The following is an 18,164-nucleotide window of genomic DNA, read 5'->3' as shown; positions in this document are numbered from 1 at the left end:
GAGATGGCTAGTTCTGGGGGGCGGTAGAAGACAGCCAGCTGGAGGGGGAATAGATGAGTGCACGAGGGAAGAGTAGCGGAGGGTGGTAGTGGGATTGGAGTAAAGGAGCAGATGGTCGACAGGAGCAAGCAGACTCCTCCACCACGTTAGTTGCTGGGGCGAGGGGTGTGAGAGGTGGAATCCACCATAGGAAAGTGCAGCTGGAGAGGCCGAGTCAGAGGGGGTGAGCCAGGTTTCCGTGATGCCGAGGAAGGAGAGTTTGTTGGTGATGAAGAGGTTGTGGATAAATGGCAGTTTGTTGCAGACAGAGCGAGCATTCCATAGTATTCCAGGTATGGGGAGTGGGAGCTGGATGAATGGGTATGAGGTTATCATGGTTGGGAAAACATGTAGAGGATCGTGGCGGGGGGTAGAAATGAGTGTGGGGATGTAAAAAATCTCCAATATTGCATTTTAAACATAAAGCAACATTGTGCTAAATATCCCGATGAATGTTAAGTGTAGTATAGACTTGAAATAGATATGAGAAAAAAAAAAAAGAGAAACAGTCCACTACTAAAAGGTACAACTTTATTACAATTTTAAACAAGACACATATGAGATCAGAACCTGTTAGGAGTAATTACATTATAGATGTTGAATGATGAGGAGAAAAAATGACCGTGACCCAGACGTGATAGAGACTGGTGGAAACCCAAATGTAAAAGGACACGGGTAAACGAGCCGCACACACCGTCGCTGACAGCTGTCATTAATCCACTCGGACTCAGAGGGTTGCAGTCCCCCACTGAGAAGCAGCAGGGAGCGGTAAGTTGCTAATAAGGTATAACCTGCATGTGTTTGCACACTGCAGACAATGACAGCGGTCAAAAAGAACCGCTGGAGGGGGACACTGATCTGCAAGATGCGTAAGTGCAATATCGCAATCAAATTAACATTTACCCATTGTAGTAGCAGCACGGGCGCACCGGTCAGCCCTCTTTATTTTATTATTTTTAGTGTGGGGATGTGTTGAGGGCCAGGATTTGGGGATACGTCGCCAGTAGTGATGAGCGAGTATACTCGTTGCTTGAGTTTTCCTGAGCATACTCGGGTGATCTCCGAGTATTTGTTAGTGTTCGGACATTAAGTTTTCATCACCGCAGTTGAGTGATTTACAGCTACTAGCCAGCCTGAGTACATGTGGGGGTTGCCTGGTTGCTAGGGAATCCTCACATGTAATCAAGCTGGCTAATAGCTGTAAATCATTCAGCTGTGGTGATGAAAACTTAATCTCCGAACACTAATAAATACTCGGAGATCACCCGAGCAATGAGGGCACTCGCTCATCACTAGTCGCCAGCAATGAGTAGTAGACATCATTAGAAGGTGGGAGCAGGATAGGACATGATATGGCCATGTGCACCTGGAGAAAGAGCATTGTATGTGGAGGAACAGCTGTGAGGAGGTGACATGGATGGAGGGGGAAATTACTAGTTCCTTACTAGGTGGGGGGATTACAGGAGGTAGGGAAAATAGAGTAGGATAGGTGGGAAAGAGAGAAGAAACCGAAACAGTGTAGTGGTTTGATATTCTGTTACCTTACAAATTCCAGTCTAATTGAAGTCTAATTCAAAGTATAGTAATTAGAAATATGTAATTTGAAAGATACATGGATCAGACACCTGAGTCTCAATATATCCACAGCTAAGGGCAATCGGGTGTGAATGAGGAGGTGGGTGGGTATCGCAAGACCAGATATATAGAGTTAAGCAAAGGTCATAAAGAGCGGAAGGGGCTGGAATGGCCACTCCCAAACAGATGCCAGAATAACATAATGAGACAAGAAACAGGTCATGGAAACAAGATGATAGGTAAGAAAGCATACCAGAAAAGATTATATGCGCTGCACAGACACTCAGAGGCCAGGGAAAGCATAGAAAATCAATGCAATATACAGAGACATTCAGGAACCATGGAGAGCTGGGGAAAGTCAGTGCATACCATAGAAAATCAATGCAATATACAGACATTCAGATCATTTCATATCCTCATGGCTGGTCGTGGGCTTTGTAGGATGCACACGTCTAGATGCATAACACATCTACAGCCGCTAGACCCAAGACACAAAAGACCTTGAAGACTCCTGCTTCACGCAGATATTTCCTAGCCTAACACTAAAGCCCTCCCCTTTGGTAATCTCACTGAGAGGCTGAAACCTCCACTTTACTTAGCATTATGAAAACCATTGTTATGCCTAGCTCGCTGTACGAGTGTTATAAGAAACACACCAGGTTCCCGAGGTGCACCACGTCAGGACGATTCTTTTAAGTGTAAGCACGGCATACTTACATGAACCGCTTAAGGAGAAATCCACGCTTTGCACTCGTTGTGTTTAGCTGCTAGCGGTTTCAGGTGAGTGATAGATCTATCAATAGACATCTGGAATACTGTATATACTCGAGTATAAGCCGACCCCCCTCATTTTGCCACAAAAAACTGGGAAAACTTAATGACTCGAGTATAAGCCTAGGGTGAAAAATGCAGCAGCTACTGGTAAATGTCAAAAATAAAAATAGATACCAATAAAAGTAAAATTGAGACATCAGTAGGTTAAGTGTTTTTGAATATCCATATTGAATCAGGAGCCCCATATAATGCTCCATACAGTTCATGATGGGCCCCATAAGATGCTCCATATTAAAATATGCCCCATATAATGCTGCATAAATGTTGATTATGACCCCATAAGATGCTCCATAGACACATTTGCCCCGTATAATGCTCCACAAATGCGGATTATGGCCCCATAAGATGCTCCATACAGATATTTGCCCCATATAATGCTGCACATGGCCCCATACAGCTATTTGCCCCATATAATACTGCACATGGCCCCATACAGATATTTGCCCCATATAATGCTGCACATGGCCCCATACAGCTATTTGCCCCATATAATACTGCACATGGCCCCATACAGATATTTGCCCCATATAATGCTGCACATGGCCCCATACAGCTATTTGCCCCATATAATGCTGCACATGGCCCCATACAGCTATTTGCCCCATATAAAAAGCGGTCCGTCGGGAGAAAAAAACGTTACATGTAGGGGTTTTTTTCCCCGACGGTCCGCCAAAGCACGACGCATCCGTCGCAAGACGGATGCGAAGTGTGCAAATCCGTCGCAAATGCGTCGCCAATAGAAGTCTATGGGGAAAAAACGCATCCTGCAAGCACTTTTGCAGGATGCGTTTTTTCTGCAAAACGACGCATTGTGACGGATTTACAAAAAACGCTAGTGTGAAAGTACCCCAAGATGCTCCATAGATATTTGCCCCATATAATGCTGCACATGGCCACATAAGATGCTCCATACAGATATTTGCCCCATATAATGCTGCACATGGCCACATAAGATGCTCCATAGATATTTGCCCCATATAATGCTGCACATGGCCACATAAGATGCTCCATAGATATTTGCCCCATATAATGCTGCACATGGCCACATAAGATGCTCCATAGATATTTGCCCCATATAATGCTGCACATGGCCACATAAGATGCTCCATACAGATATTTGCCCCATATAATGCTGCACATGGCCCCATAAGATGCTCCATACAGATATTTGCCCCATATAATGCTGTTCATGGCCCCATATGCTATTACTGCGATTAAAAAATCACATACTCTCCCGCCACTTGCTATATTCACCTGCTCCGCGTTCCAGCAGCGGCCGCCACTGTGTCTTCCGTGTCCTACGCACTGACTGTTCAGGCAGAGGGCGGCGCCCACTAATCGCGTCATGGCGCCCTCTAACCTGAGCGTCAGTGCAGAGGACAGGGAAGACGCAGCCGCGTCAACGGTGGAACGGGGAGCAGGTGAATATCGCACTGTGTTATACTACTCACCTGCTCCTGGTGCTGTCCCTGCACGTTTGTTCCCCGGCAGCTTCTTCCTGTAGTGAGCGGTCACTTGGTACCGCTCATTACAGAAATGAATATGCGGCTCCACCCCTATGGGAGTGGAGTTGGGTCCATATTTATTACTGTAACGAGCAGTACCATGTGACCGCTCACTACAGGAAGCTGCCGGGGAACTAGGGACACCATGCCAAGAGCAGGTGAGTATTATTACACAGCTGCCGCTCCCCCTCCCCTGCCAACCCCTGGGTATGACTCGAGTATAAGCCGAAAGGGGCAATTTCAGCCTAAAAACATGGGCTGAAATTCTCGGCTTATACTCGAGTATTTACAAAATATAATTCTTATATCTCTAGCCCGGATAGGTGCCAGTATATATAACCTTAAGAGAACGAAATCTCATGCTTCCTGGACTCTTTAGGACGTTTAGCTTCAGAGAGGAAACAAACATTCCTGGGGGAGGGAGAAACGAATGGCTGAATTCCACTGTGCTGCAGGCAGAGGGGGGGCAGAATGGCACACAGCATCTGTTCTGTGCTCTTGGATGTAGCAGAGCTCAGTGTGCGCGATCATAGATGGTCAATACCTCATGTTCCTGACACATTAGCACTGCTAAAGAGTGTCGCACTAGACACATGTATAAGAGTCCAAAGGCAGGGAGGTACATGACGTACCAAGTCACCCCCTTACACTGGCACCTTCCTATCATAGCTGCGATGCTCTGGAGTCCTGGCACCTTCCTATCATAGCCGCGAAGCTCTGGAGTCCTGGCACCTTCCTATCATCGCTGGGGAGCTCTGGAGTCCTGGCACCTTCCTATCATAGCTGGGAAGCTCTGGAGTCCTGGCACCTTCCTATCATCGCTGGGAAGCTCTGGAGTCCTGGCACCTTCCTATCATAGCCGCGACGCTCTGGAGTCCTGGCACCTTCCTATCATAGCTGCGATGCTCTGGAGTCCTGGCACCTTCCTATCATAGCCGCGAAGCTCTGGAGTCCTGGCACCTTCCTATCATCGCTGGGGAGCTCTGGAGTCCTGGCACCTTCCTATCATCGCTGGGGAGCTCTGGAGTCCTGGCACCTTCCTATCATCGCTGGGAAGCTCTGAAGTCCTGGCACCTTCCTATCACAGCCGCGAAGCTCTGGAGTCCTGGCACCTTCCTATCATCGCTGGGGAGCTCTGGAGTCCTGGCACCTTCCTATCATAGCCACAAAGCTCTGGAGTCCTGGCACCTTCCTATCATCGCTGGGAAGCTCTGGAGTCCTGGCACCTTCCTATCATAGCCGCAATGCTCTGAAGTCCTGGGAGGCTTCAGCAAGGCTGGAAATGGGCAAGTTAATCTTTGCGAAGGACATATGAATCAAGCTGCATACAAGGTTATTCTGGAAAAACAGCGGATTCCTTCTGTTCAGGCAATGTTCCCCAACTCTGAGGACTGGTGTTTCCAGCAGGACAACGTGCCATGCCACACAGCTGGGTCAATCAAGGTGTGGATGAAGAAGAACCACATCACATCCCTGTCATGGCCGCCCAATCTCCAGACCTGAACCCCACTGAAAACCTCTGGAGTGTAATCAGGAAGATGGAGAGTCACAAGCCATCAAACAAAGAAGAACTGCTGACATTATTGTACCAGTGTGACAAACTGGAGGAAAGCTGCAAAGATGCAGGAAAGCTGGGATTGAAAATCATGGTTTATCCCCAAAATATTGATTTCTGAACTCTTCCGGAGGTAAAACATTAGTATTGTTGTTTCTAAATGATTATGAACTTGTTTTGTTTCATTATTTGAGGTCTGCACGCAATGCATTTTTTTGTCCTTTTGACCATTTCTCAGATTCAGAAAATACAAAATTTATTGCTTGGAACTTCGGAGACATGTGGTCAGTAGTTTATAGACTAAAATAACAATTTACATTTTAATCAAAAAATATTCATATAAAGAGAAAATTCAGACAAACTGAACATTTTGCAGTGGTCTGTTAATTTTTGCCAGCGCTGCATATGAAGATATGCCTCTGTGAACAATATATCCAAGACAATCAAAGACATCCAGAGACTCTGTACAAGACCAGCCAGGAACACGTTACAGGATAGCATCCAAGACATCATGGCTCCATCACGAGGGACACAGATTTCACATTCTACAGGATTGCCAGCTTACGGGACCACGGCCCAAATGAAAGAATACAGATCTTCTCAATTTTCCATCACTGAGCCCATGGATACATTTGGGGTAATCAGGTTTTGGACTTACTGGTCAACTGAACCCTACGGATAAGTTTGGGAAATCCAGTATTGGGACCCACTGGGCAGCTGGCTCCATTAAGATGTTTGGAGAAGCCAGGAAGTGACCCTCCAGCCACCTGGCCTTGTATCTCAATGGACTGTCATCTCCCTGAGGCCGGGGTCACACTTGCGAGTGCAACGCAAGAAACTCGCATCAATACCCAGCACTGCCGCCGGCACTCGGGCCCAAGTGTTCGGCTGCATAGGAATACATGCAGCCGTGCGCTTCAGGCCCCAAGAGCTGCTTGGGTATTGATGGGAGAGACTCGTGTGTTTCTCACATTGCAATCGCAAGTGTGACCCCGGCCTAAGGTTGTAGTTGCCTAGTCTCTTACCTCACCATCTTGGGTATTTTGCTGGGACTGTTCTATGTGTTATCTGTCTATTCGTGGTTCAATAAAGTATTACCACACTGTGTTACCATCACCCTGTGTTTTCTGAGTATTATTATGCCCACGGTAATAGGAGAGCGGGCATTCGGTGGGATGAGCCCTTGTCCATGTAGTTTCGGCTAACGGACAAGAGCACCTGCTGACCCCTGTGTCTCCACAGATGACAATAGGCAATGGAGAGGCGGCACTCGTAGTCATGGGTGGGATGACGATAGGCAATGGGGAAGTGAGGCTCATAGCATAGATGAGAGATAAAGATAGGCAAGGAAGATGATGATAGGCAATAGAGAGGTCCTAAGCACCCACCAAATGCTCTGCTGCCCCACCATCTCCTCTATAGTCCTGGTGGCACCATCACCTAGTTCTGCACACACCATCTGCTACCCTTCCTAATCCCCTCTATTATCCTGGAGGCACCACCATCACCTAGTTTTGTGAGTGAACCCCCCTCCCTAATCTGCTGCCCACCACCATACCCTCTGCAATCCTGGTGGTGGCGCCACCATCATCTGCGGTCCTGAGCACTCGCCACGCCCTGTTCTGCCCCCCTTCCATCCCCTCTACAGTTCTGGTGGCACCACCATCTGTGGTCCTGAGACCCCTCAGTCTTTGTTGCCATCACCATCACCTATGGTCTTGAGGCCCACACCCTCTGCTGCTCACCACCATCCAGTCTACAGTCCTGGCACCACCATCAACTACAGTTCTGAGCACCCCCCCCCCATTGCACACCTGGTGATACCACCATCATCTATGGTCCCGAGTCGTCCCTTGCCACACACACCCTCTGCTGCCCACCATCAACCCCCTCTACAGTCCAGTCACAGTGGTGCCATCATCTAAAGTCCTAAGCCCACTACCATCCCCTGTACAGACCTGGTGGCACACCATCATCTTGTCCAACCAACCCCCCCCCCCCCCACCCAAGTCCTGAGCCCCCACATTCCCCTCTACCATCCTAGTGGCTCCACAAACATCTAAGGTCCTGAGCTCCCCACCATCCCCTCTACAGTCCTATGGCGCCACCATCCTCTACAGTCTTGAGACCCCTCCCCCACCCTCCCTGCTGCCCGTGATCCACGCAATTGTCGTCTCCTATCCTCATGTAAATGCCCTGTGCCATTGATTTTTTTACAGCGCCACCATAATGCTTTCATGACTGATGATCTCATGTCTGGTCACAGTCCTTTATTTGTATCCCAATTTGCTCTCCAGTCATCGGAGTCTAGAAGATTGCGGTCGGTCAGCCAGCCTGATGCACAGAGACCTGCAAAAGAGAGACATGACTGCATGGGAGATAGACACATACAGGAGACAGTCGCCACTGTGTGCGGAGCAGACCAGGCCAGCCGCCGCCGAGTGCTGTCGAGCTGATCCTTGTTTTGTGCATTACAGTGATTCCCAAGCAGTTAGAATAAAGTACCATAATAGAAGTCCGGGAAAATGCGGCTGACGTATCCATGTGTCTCGGCCAGGATTTTGTAGCGGGCAGGATCTGAAGGACATGAGGAATGGACGCTATTAATATCACTTTTTCTTCACTCCATACTTGCAGAGCTGGGCCTCGGGCACACACCTGAACATGAGCTTTTCCTGTGAAGAATCTCAGCATGGACCACAGATCTGATGACATCAACGCTGCTTGACCTCTCATGTAAAACAACCGCCATGCGGCCTGCAAGACAACGGCACAGTGTTTCCTCCATCAAACCCGGACTACGACCATGTGATGGGGCACAATGAGGAACATGGCACCATCTCCAGCTCACCTGTGTCTCTCCGCCACCCCAGCAGGTACAGAGATTCATTCCCTTTCTTCAGGAGTTCCAGCTGTGAGACACTGGAAAATACCAAGAGATAACCTTCAGCTGCTGCAGAGACATCCTGCAACTGACCTGCCAAGACCGCCATGCCTCTACCTGGAGATGACCACACTCAGGGAGACGCCGACATCGACTGACACTTGTGTACCGAGACCTGCAGCAAAAACACAACACTGCCATCACCATGAGAGGCAGAAGCCCACGAGTCTCCTTGGGTGGTCCATCTCACCGGGGAGCTACCCACCTGGTAACAGCGGCTCCTTGGGGTTGGCTTCAGCTGGACTCATGATACGGCCCGCTCTAAGAAAATGCTCCAGGACTATTGAAAGCCGCGACTGGTTGAGTGTCTCCATGATAACAGAGCGAACAGCACGATAATTGGCATAAAGGTGCAGACATGTCAGGAGGAGGAACAAGAGGTATGTAGCCCTGGGAAGAGATACACACGCCCATAAAAGAACAGACTCCAAGCATAGATTGGTTGCTCAGAATCGAGCAGAGCCAAGCCCACCCCAGGCACAGAGCCCAGACCACCCCAGGAGCCCTGCAGAGCCCACCCCAGGAGCCGAGCAGAGCCCAACCCCAGGAGCCGAGCAGAGCCCACCCCAGGAGCCAAGCAGAGCCCACCCCACCCCAGGAGCCGAGCAGAGCCCACCCCAGGAGCCCTGAAAAAGCCCACCCCAGGAGCCGAGTAGAGCCCACCCCAGGAGCCGAGCAGAGCCCACCCCAGGAGCCCTGAAAAAGCCCACCCCAGGAGCCCTGAAAAAGCCCACCCCAGGAGCCGAGCAGAGCCCAGCCCAGGAGCTGAGCAGAGCCCACCCCAGGAGCCCTGAAAAAGCCCACCCCAGGAGCCCTGAAAAAGCCCACCCCAGGAGCCGTGCAGAGCCCACCCCAGGAGCCGTGCAGAGCCCAGCCCACCCCAGGAGCCCTGCAGAGCCCACCCCAGGAGCCGTGCAGAGCCCAGACCACCCCAGGAGCCCTGCAGAGCCCACCCCAGGAGCCGTGCAGAGCCCAGCCCACCCCAGGAGCCCTGCAGAGCCCACCCCAGGAGCCAAGCAGAGCCCACCCCACCCCAGGAGCCGAGCAGAGCCCACCCCAGGAGCCAAGCAGAGCCCACCCCACCCCAGGAGCCGAGCAGAGCCCACCCCAGGAGCCCTGAAAAAGCCCACCCCAGGAGCCGAGCAGAGCCCAGCCCAGGAGCCGAGCAGAGCTCACCCCAGGAGCCCTGAAAAAGCCCACCCCAGGAGCCGAGCAGAGCCCACCCCAGGAGCCGAGCAGAGCCCACCCCAGGAGCCGAGCAGAGCCCACCCCAGGAGCCCTGAAAAAGCCCACCCCAGGAGCCCTGAAAAAGCCCACCCCAGGAGCCGTGCAGAGCCCACCCCAGGAGCCGTGCAGAGCCCAGCCCACCCCAGGAGCCCTGCAGAGCCCAGCCCAGGAGCAGTGCAGAGCCCACCCCAGGAGCCGTGCAGAGCCCAGCCCAGGAGCCGAGCAGAGCCCAGCCCAGGAGCCGAGCAGAGCCCAGCCCAGGAGCCGAGCAGAGCCCAGCCCAGGAGCCGAGCAGAGCCCAGCCCAGGAGCCGAGCAGAGCCCAGCCCACCCCAGGAGCCGAGCAGAGCCCACCCCACCCCAGGAGCCGAGCAGAGCCCACCCCACCCCAGGAGCCGAGCAGAGCCCACCCCAGGAGCCGAGCAGAGCCCACCCCACCCCAGGAGCCCTGAAAAAGCCCAGCCCAGCCGAGTCCACCCCAGGAGCCCTGCAGAGCCCACCCCACCCCAGGAACCGAGCAGAGCCCACCCCACCCCAGGAGCCCTGAAAAAGCCCAGCCCAGCAGAGTCCACCCCAGGAGCCCTGCAGAGTCCACCCCAGGAGCCGAGCAGAGCCCACCCCAGGAGCCGAGCAGAGCCCACCCCAGGAGGCTTGGAACTGCAGCAGTTGGCTAGCGTCCTCTTTGCAGTTTGAAGGACAACAGTGTTTCTCTTGGAGTCTATTCAAGCCAAGTTTCCCTCTTGTTTTGTGTATCCCATCGGTCTTTAGTGGTAGTGGGGATTGACAGTATAGCAGAGGATTTTTCCAATTAAGAGCTAGGTATGAAATAGCGTATTGGAATGTGTATTAAAACTAACATACTTTATTAAGAAAACGTTAAAAGAGAAGACCACTGCCACGTACTCTTCTCAGCACGCGACTTGGAGTTGCACCTGCAAGGGTAAATCTATCTCCTCTCTCTCTGTCCGGCATCCAACCTCTGTCCTATGCTGCAATGGGAGCATAAATCACACACCGACCCAGGCCACACACCCGCTCATACACGCTGCCACCACTCATCGCACATCATCGCACACACGGGCGATGAGGCCCAGAAATATTACTACTACTGTCTGCCAATCATAAGGCTCACACACCTTAAGGTTATGGATTTTTTAGAACATACAAGGTCAACTTATTAAAGTTTTAAGCTTTAATACAAAAAGGTACAGTGCTTACAATAAAAAAAGTACAAAAATACGGTAATAAAAAGACATACAAATATGCAAAACAGTTATAAAAATAAACAGGAGAAAACTTACAGAAATACCTAACTTTGTAGTCCGCTTTCTGCTCCCTTAGGAGGGGCGAATATGGAATGGAACACATCAGCTTGGCTGCCCTCAATCTGTCAACAACCCCCCTTTGTGTGTAAGTCTAATTTATAGAGTAAGCCTGTTGGTCAAATTTCTAGACCAGCCTCATGTTAATATTTATAATTTCTTGATTATGACTGGGCCGTGAACACTACACCAATTAATATATTATTTCCTCTGAAATTCCCTGTGTATCATGTTTCTCACAGATAGATAGGGTCAGGCTGTAATTGGCATCTCTCTTCAAAAGAGCTGATGGTGTGAAACCTTTCCCTTTCTTCCTGGTTCTTAGCTAGGCCCCCTGGTGAGATTGGAGACAGGAGACTGCTTTCTCAGGATAGAAACCTGGGCTGGTGCTGTTGGGAGAGCTTCCTCACACTCCCTGGGCTAGTGTCGGGAGAGCTTCCTCACACTCCCTGGGCTGGTGCCGTCGGGAGAGCTTCCTCACACTCACTGGGCTGGTGCCGTCGGGAGAGCTTCCTCACACTCACTGGGCTGGTGCCGTCGGGAGAGCTTCCTCACACTCCCTGGGCTAGTGTCGGGAGAGCTTCCTCACACTCACTGGGCTGGTGCCGTCGGGAGAGCTTCCTCACACTCACTGGGCTGGTGCCATCGAGAGAGCTTCCTCACACTCACTGGGCTGGTGCCGTCGGGAGAGCTTCCTCACACTCACTGGGCTGGTGCCGTAGGGAGAGCTTCCTCACACTCACTGGGCTGGTGCCGTCGGGAGAGCTTCCTCACACTCACTGGGCTGGTGCCATCGAGAGAGAGCTTCCTCACACTCACTGGGCTGGTGCCGTCGGGAGAGCTTCCTCACACTCACTGGGCTGTTGCCGTCGGGAGAGCTTCCTCACACTCACTGGGCTGGTGTCGGGAGAGCTTCCTCACACTCCCTGGGCTGGTGTCGGGAGAGCTTCCTCACACTCCCTGCGCTGGTGCCGTCAGGAGAGATTCCTCACACTCCCTGGGCTGGTGCCGGGGTTGTCGGGAGAGCTTCCTCACACTCCCTGGGCTGGTGCCGGAGTTGTCAGGAGAGCTTCCTCACACTCCCTGGGCTGGTGCCGGAGTTGTCGGGAGAGCTTCCTCACACTCCCTGGGCTGGTGCCGGGGTTGTCGGGAGAGCTTCCTCACACTCCCTGGGCTGGTGTCAGGAGAGCTTCCTCACACTCCCTGGGCTGGTGCCGGGGTTGTCGGGAGAGCTTCCTCACACTCCCTGGGCTGGTGCCGGAGTTGTCAGGAGAGCTTCCTCACACTCCCTGGGCTGGTGCCGGAGTTGTCGGGAGAGCTTCCTCACACTCCCTGGGCTGGTGCCGGGGTTGTCGGGAGAGCTTCCTCACACTCCCTGGGCTGGTGCCGGAGTTGTCAGGAGAGCTTCCTCACACTCCCTGGGCTGGTGCCGGGGTTGTCGGGAGAGCTTCCTCACACTCCCTGGGCTGGTGCCGGGGTTGTCGGGAGAGCTTCCTCACACTCCCTGGGCTGGTGTCAGGAGAGCTTCCTCACACTCCCTGGGCTGGTGCCGGGGTTGTCGGGAGAGCTTCCTCACACTCCCTGGGCTGGTGCCGGGGTTGTCGGGAGAGCTTCCTCACACTCCCTGGGCTGGTGCCGGGGTTGTCGGGAGAGCTTCCTCACACTCCCTGGGCTGGTGCCGGGGTTGTCGGGAGAGCTTCCTCACACTCCCTGGGCTGGTGCCGGGGTTGTCGGGAGAGCTTCCTCACACTCCCTGGGCTGGTGACATGAAGTAAGGTGGATCCCATCAGTCCCTTTCATCTTTTTCCCCTCCCTTATGTGCTACTGTTCAGGCAGACAGTCAGCTTTTCTACCCAGTATTAACTTACCAGAAACTGTCAGACACCAATGGAACGATCAAAAGACTGATGAGAAGTCCGGCCAAGTTCACAAGCGTCTCCTGTGAGAGACAACAGCCAAGAGACAGGTACATTAACGGTCAGCAAAATGGCAGGGTGTGGGGAGCATGGAGGTGTGCGTCACATGACAGTCCTTGGCTCACCTGGCTCCCGTCCTTTGCACATACATCTGCCATATTGTCTCTTCTGGCCTGGTGCACGGTGAGTGCTGCACGTGTCGCCCCTCCGGCCACTCCCACGATGCACTGCAGAGAGCAAAAGTAATGCACCCAAAAAAGACAGGATAGGACAGCACCTATGGGGGCGTACCTTACATACTCCGGCCGTGCACACAGTAAGAGTGAAGCATCCTGGGAGGATAGACTAGGACAGCACATATGGGGGCGTACCTTACATACTCCGGCCGTGCACACAATAAGAGTGAAGCATCCTGGGAGGATAGACTAGGACAGCACCTATGGGGGCGTACCTTACATACTCCGGCTGTGCACACAGTAAGAGTGAAGCATCCTGGGAGGATAGACTAGGACAGCACCTATGGGGGCGTACCTTACATACTCCGGCAGTGCACACAGTAAGAGTGAAGCATCCTGGGAGGATAGACTAGGACAGCACCTATGGGGGCGTACCTTACATACTCCGGCCGTGCACACAGTAAGAGTGAAGCATGCTGGGAAGACCGGAGCCAAGATCTCCATAAAGATCGCCAGATCATTTAACAGGTCGGCAAAAAGTCTGAAGAATTCAGCAAATAAGAAACAGAAATGAGACATTCATTGCAACTAGCTGAGAGGCTCCGCGCGGAGCAGAGACCGGGGCACAGGAGGCTCCGCGCGGAGCAGAGACCGGGGCACAGGAGGCTCCGCGCGGAGCAGAGACCGGGGCACAGGAGGCTCCGCGCGGAGCAGAGACCGGGGCACAGGAGGCTCCGCGCGGAGCAGAGACCGGGGCACAGGAGGCTCCGCGCGGAGCAGAGACCGGGGCACAGGAGGCTCCGCGCGGAGCAGAGACCGGGGCACAGGAGGCTCCGCGCGGAGCAGAGACCGGGGCACAGGAGGCTCCGCGCGGAGCAGAGACCGGGGCACAGGAGGCTCCGCGCGGAGCAGAGACCGGGGCACAGGAGGCTCCGCGCGGAGCAGAGACCGGGGCACAGGAGGCTCCGCGCGGAGCAGAGACCGGGGCACAGGAGGCTCCGCGCGGAGCAGAGACCGGGGCACAGGAGGCTCCGCGCGGAGCAGAGACCGGGGCACAGGAGGCTCCGCGCGGAGCAGAGACCGGGGCACAGGAGGCTCCGCGCGGAGCAGAGACCGGGGCACAGGAGGCTCCGCGCGGAGCAGAGACCGGGGCACAGGAGGCTCCGCGCGGAGCAGAGACCGGGGCACAGGAGGCTCCGCGCGGAGCAGAGACCGGGGCACAGGAGGCTCCGCGCGGAGCAGAGACCGGGGCACAGGAGGCTCCGCGCGGAGCAGAGACCGGGGCACAGGAGGCTCCGCGCGGAGCAGAGACCGGGGCACAGGAGGCTCCGCGCGGAGCAGAGACCGGGGCACAGGAGGCTCCGCGCGGAGCAGAGACCGGGGCACAGGAGGCTCCGCGCGGAGCAGAGACCGGGGCACAGGAGGCTCCGCGCGGAGCAGAGACCGGGGCACAGGAGGCTCCGCGCGGAGCAGAGACCGGGGCACAGGAGGCTCCGCGCGGAGCAGAGACCGGGGCACAGGAGGCTCCGCGCGGAGCAGAGACCGGGGCACAGGAGGCTCCGCGCGGAGCAGAGACCGGGGCACAGGAGGCTCCGCGCGGAGCAGAGACCGGGGCACAGGAGGCTCCGCGCGGAGCAGAGACCGGGGCACAGGAGGCTCCGCGCGGAGCAGAGACCGGGGCACAGGAGGCTCCGCGCGGAGCAGAGACCGGGGCACAGGAGGCTCCGCGCGGAGCAGAGACCGGGGCACAGGAGGCTCCGCGCGGAGCAGAGACCGGGGCACAGGAGGCTCCGCGCGGAGCAGAGACCGGGGCACAGGAGGCTCCGCGCGGAGCAGAGACCGGGGCACAGGAGGCTCCGCGCGGAGCAGAGACCGGGGCACAGGAGGCTCCGCGCGGAGCAGAGACCGGGGCACAGGAGGCTCCGCGCGGAGCAGAGACCGGGGCACAGGAGGCTCCGCGCGGAGCAGAGACCGGGGCACAGGAGGCTCCGCGCGGAGCAGAGACCGGGGCACAGGAGGCTCCGCGCGGAGCAGAGACCGGGGCACAGGAGGCTCCGCGCGGAGCAGAGACCGGGGCACAGGAGGCTCCGCGCGGAGCAGAGACCGGGGCACAGGAGGCTCCGCGCGGAGCAGAGACCGGGGCACAGGAGGCTCCGCGCGGAGCACGGCCATGCGTGTAGTGGGACGTCAGGAGGCTCTGCACAGAAATGGACTGGACACAGGCGCTCTTACCTCCATCGCTTGGCGTCACAGTCCAGGCGGCTCCTGTAATAGACAAGCACTTACAGATCTCCCTTCGGTGCTACAATTCGTGCTCTGCTTATGTCTCCTACCCCTTCATCCAGGCGAACAAGATGCGGCCGATCATCCCGGTGCCATCTACACAGCGAGAAGACAACCAATCAGAGGTCAGGAATAACAGAACGTGCCAGAGGGAGGAAGACGAGCTGCACCTCGGAGAATCCAGGTAATGGTGGCGGCTGTCACTGTGGCGGAGCTGTCACCAACGCCCGATCCACGGAGAAGAGCATGAGTGGCCAGTGAGCCGGTGACACTGCTGGAGAAGGCCTGGAGGTCAAAACGTAGGTTAGGAAGTGGAAGCGTCGTACAGACACACTGACACCACTAGCCCGCACCTCGCACCGACCACCCCCCACACGCGCAGGACTCGCACCGACTGCCGCCGCCGCCGCTCCCCCCACACGCATTACACCGACCGCCGCCACAACCTCCCCACACGTGTGGGCCTCGCACCGACCGCCCCCGCCCCGTGCAGGCCTCGCACCGCCAACACACTCATATACATATGCCGCCTCCCCGTGCGGGTCTCGCACCAACAGCCCCTGGATGTCGTCAATCACCTGCAATGTGTCCCAGAGCTGATACTCCAAATAGTCTTCACTGACGCTGTCTGGAAAGCCGTGAGGGAGGAACAGACTCTGGAAGAGAATAATGGCGGCAGTCATGTGACCCCCTATACAGTGTAACAAGACCCAACACGTGCAATTAATCCAGGTAATGAGTGCAGAGGAGGCGAACAGGTGACAGAGCCGGGATTGTAGGTGGGAAAACGTGAAAAATCGGTAGTGAAGCCAATATTCATATTCCCCCACTGTACAATTCAGAAGTGTAAGGTCCACGGGGCCGCAGCCGACCGGTCCACGGGGCCGCAGCCGACTTCCCCAAGGTCCACGGGGCCGCAGCCGACCTCCCCAAGGTCCACGGGGCCGCAGCCGACCTCCCCACGGGGCCGCAGCCGACCTCCCCAAGGTCCACGGGGCCGCAGCCGACCTCCCCAAGGTCCACGGGGCCGCAGCCGACCTCCCCACGGGGCCGCAGCCGACCTCCCCAAGGTCCACGGGGCCGCAGCCGACCTCCCCAAGGTCCACGGGGCCGCAGCCGACCTCCCCACGGGGCCGCAGCCGACCTCCCCAAGGTCCACGGGGCCGCAGCCGACCTCCCCAAGGTCCACGGGGCCGCAGCCGACCTCCCCACGGGGCCGCAGCCGACCTCCCCAAGGTCCACGGGGCCGCAGCCGACCTACATGGACGAGGAAAACTGGTGACAAATTGTGGAAACATAACATGAATGAGAACCACAGAGCCCAGAACAACTTTACAAGCGAATCGAGGCGGCCTCGGAGTTCCAGGTCCATCAATAAGATCACAACATACCGATGATGGCCAAAATGGACTTGATGGAAGACAACCGAGGAGGAAACCACAGAAAACAAATCATAAAAAAGCCGCACAGGAATTTGCCACAAAGCTTCTGGAGGACGTCCTGTGAACGGAGAAGGCAAAACAGGATCTTTGTGGCGTCACAGCAGACGCAAAAATAACAAAACCTCAGAACATTGTCCAAGATGTGAGGCACGGAGGAGCTCTGCTGCATCCGGGGCACCGAGGGGCGGCTCTCCCCCACAGGCCCAATCCCTCCATTATATCCCCCCATGGACGCACGGAGGAGCTCTGCAGCATCAGGGGCACCGAGGGGCGGCTCTCCCCCACAGGCCCAATCCCTCCATTATATCCCCCCCATGGACGCACGGAGGAGCTCTGCTGCATCCGGGGCACCGAGGGGCGGCTCTCCCCCACAGGCCCAATCCCTCCATTATATCCCCCCCATGGACGCACGGAGGAGCTCTGCTGCATCCGGGGCACCGAGGGGCGGCTCTCCCCACAGGCCCAATCCCTCCATTATATCCCCCCCATGGACGCACGGAGGAGCTCTGCAGCATCAGGGGCACCGAGGGGCGGCTCTCCCCCACAGGCCCAATCCCTCCATTATATCCCCCCATGGACGCACGGAGGAGCTCTGCAGCATCAGGGGCACCGAGGGGCGGCTCTCCCCCACAGGCCCAATCCCTCCATTATATCCCCCCATGGACGCACGGAGGAGCTCTGCTGCATCCGGGGCACCGAGGGGCGGCTCTCCCCCACAGGCCCAATCCCTCCATTATATCCCCCCCATGGACGCACGGAGGAGCTCTGCAGCATCAGGGGCACCGAGGGGCGGCTCTCCCCACAGGCCCAATCCCTCCATTATATCCCCCCATGGACGCACGGAGGAGCTCTGCTGCATCCGGGGCACCGAGGGGCGGCTCTCCCCACAGGCCCAATCCCTCCATTATATCCCCCCATGGACGCACGGAGGAGCTCTGCAGCATCAGGGGCACCGAGGGGCGGCTCTCCCCCACAGGCCCAATCCCTCCATTATATCCCCCCCATGGACGCACGGAGGAGCTCTGCTGCATCCGGGGCACCGAGGGGCGGCTCTCCCCACAGGCCCAATCCCTCCATTATATCCCCCCCATGGACGCACGGAGGAGCTCTGCAGCATCAGGGGCACCGAGGGGCGGCTCTCCCCCACAGGCCCAAATCCCTCCATTATATCCCCCCATGGACGCACGGAGGAGCTCTGCAGCATCAGGGGCACCGAGGGGCGGCTCTCCCCCACAGGCCCAATCCCTCCATTATATCCCCCCCATGGACGCACGGAGGAGCTCTGCAGCATCCGGGGCACCGAGGGGCGGCTCTCCCCACAGGCCCAATCCCTCCATTATATCCCCC

The 18,164-nt window shown here is 55.9% G+C and overlaps 1 protein-coding gene across 2 annotated transcripts in view; it reads right to left on the bottom strand.

Annotated features, from left to right (window-relative positions):
• Positions 1-5,738: 5,738 nt before the first annotated feature.
• Positions 5,739-18,164, bottom strand: part of RUSF1 (RUS family member 1) — a 40,342-nt gene continuing 27,916 nt past the window's right edge. The window contains exons 3-15 of one of the 2 annotated variants that reach the window (XM_069735258.1): positions 15,954-16,031; positions 15,546-15,660; positions 15,426-15,471; positions 15,325-15,357; positions 13,528-13,633; positions 13,042-13,143; positions 12,869-12,939; positions 8,658-8,842; positions 8,510-8,567; positions 8,360-8,430; positions 8,167-8,265; positions 8,014-8,085; positions 5,739-7,857 (exon numbers count right to left, since the gene is read on the bottom strand). In XM_069735258.1, coding sequence (XP_069591359.1) covers positions 7,769-7,857; positions 8,014-8,085; positions 8,167-8,265; positions 8,360-8,430; positions 8,510-8,567; positions 8,658-8,842; positions 12,869-12,939; positions 13,042-13,143; positions 13,528-13,633; positions 15,325-15,357; positions 15,426-15,471; positions 15,546-15,660; positions 15,954-16,031 — 1,125 coding nt within the window. In that variant the 3' untranslated portion in view covers positions 5,739-7,768. The remainder of the gene's footprint in view (positions 7,858-8,013; positions 8,086-8,166; positions 8,266-8,359; positions 8,431-8,509; positions 8,568-8,657; positions 8,843-12,868; positions 12,940-13,041; positions 13,144-13,527; positions 13,634-15,324; positions 15,358-15,425; positions 15,472-15,545; positions 15,661-15,953; positions 16,032-18,164) is intronic. The other variant, XM_069735259.1, reaches the window with a different exon arrangement.

Source organism: Ranitomeya imitator, chromosome 7, assembly GCF_032444005.1.
Source record: "Ranitomeya imitator isolate aRanImi1 chromosome 7, aRanImi1.pri, whole genome shotgun sequence".
NCBI lineage: Eukaryota > Metazoa > Chordata > Amphibia > Anura > Dendrobatidae > Ranitomeya > Ranitomeya imitator.
Note: the sequence above shows the minus strand (reverse complement) of the source record. Positions and strands in the feature narration are given on the sequence as shown.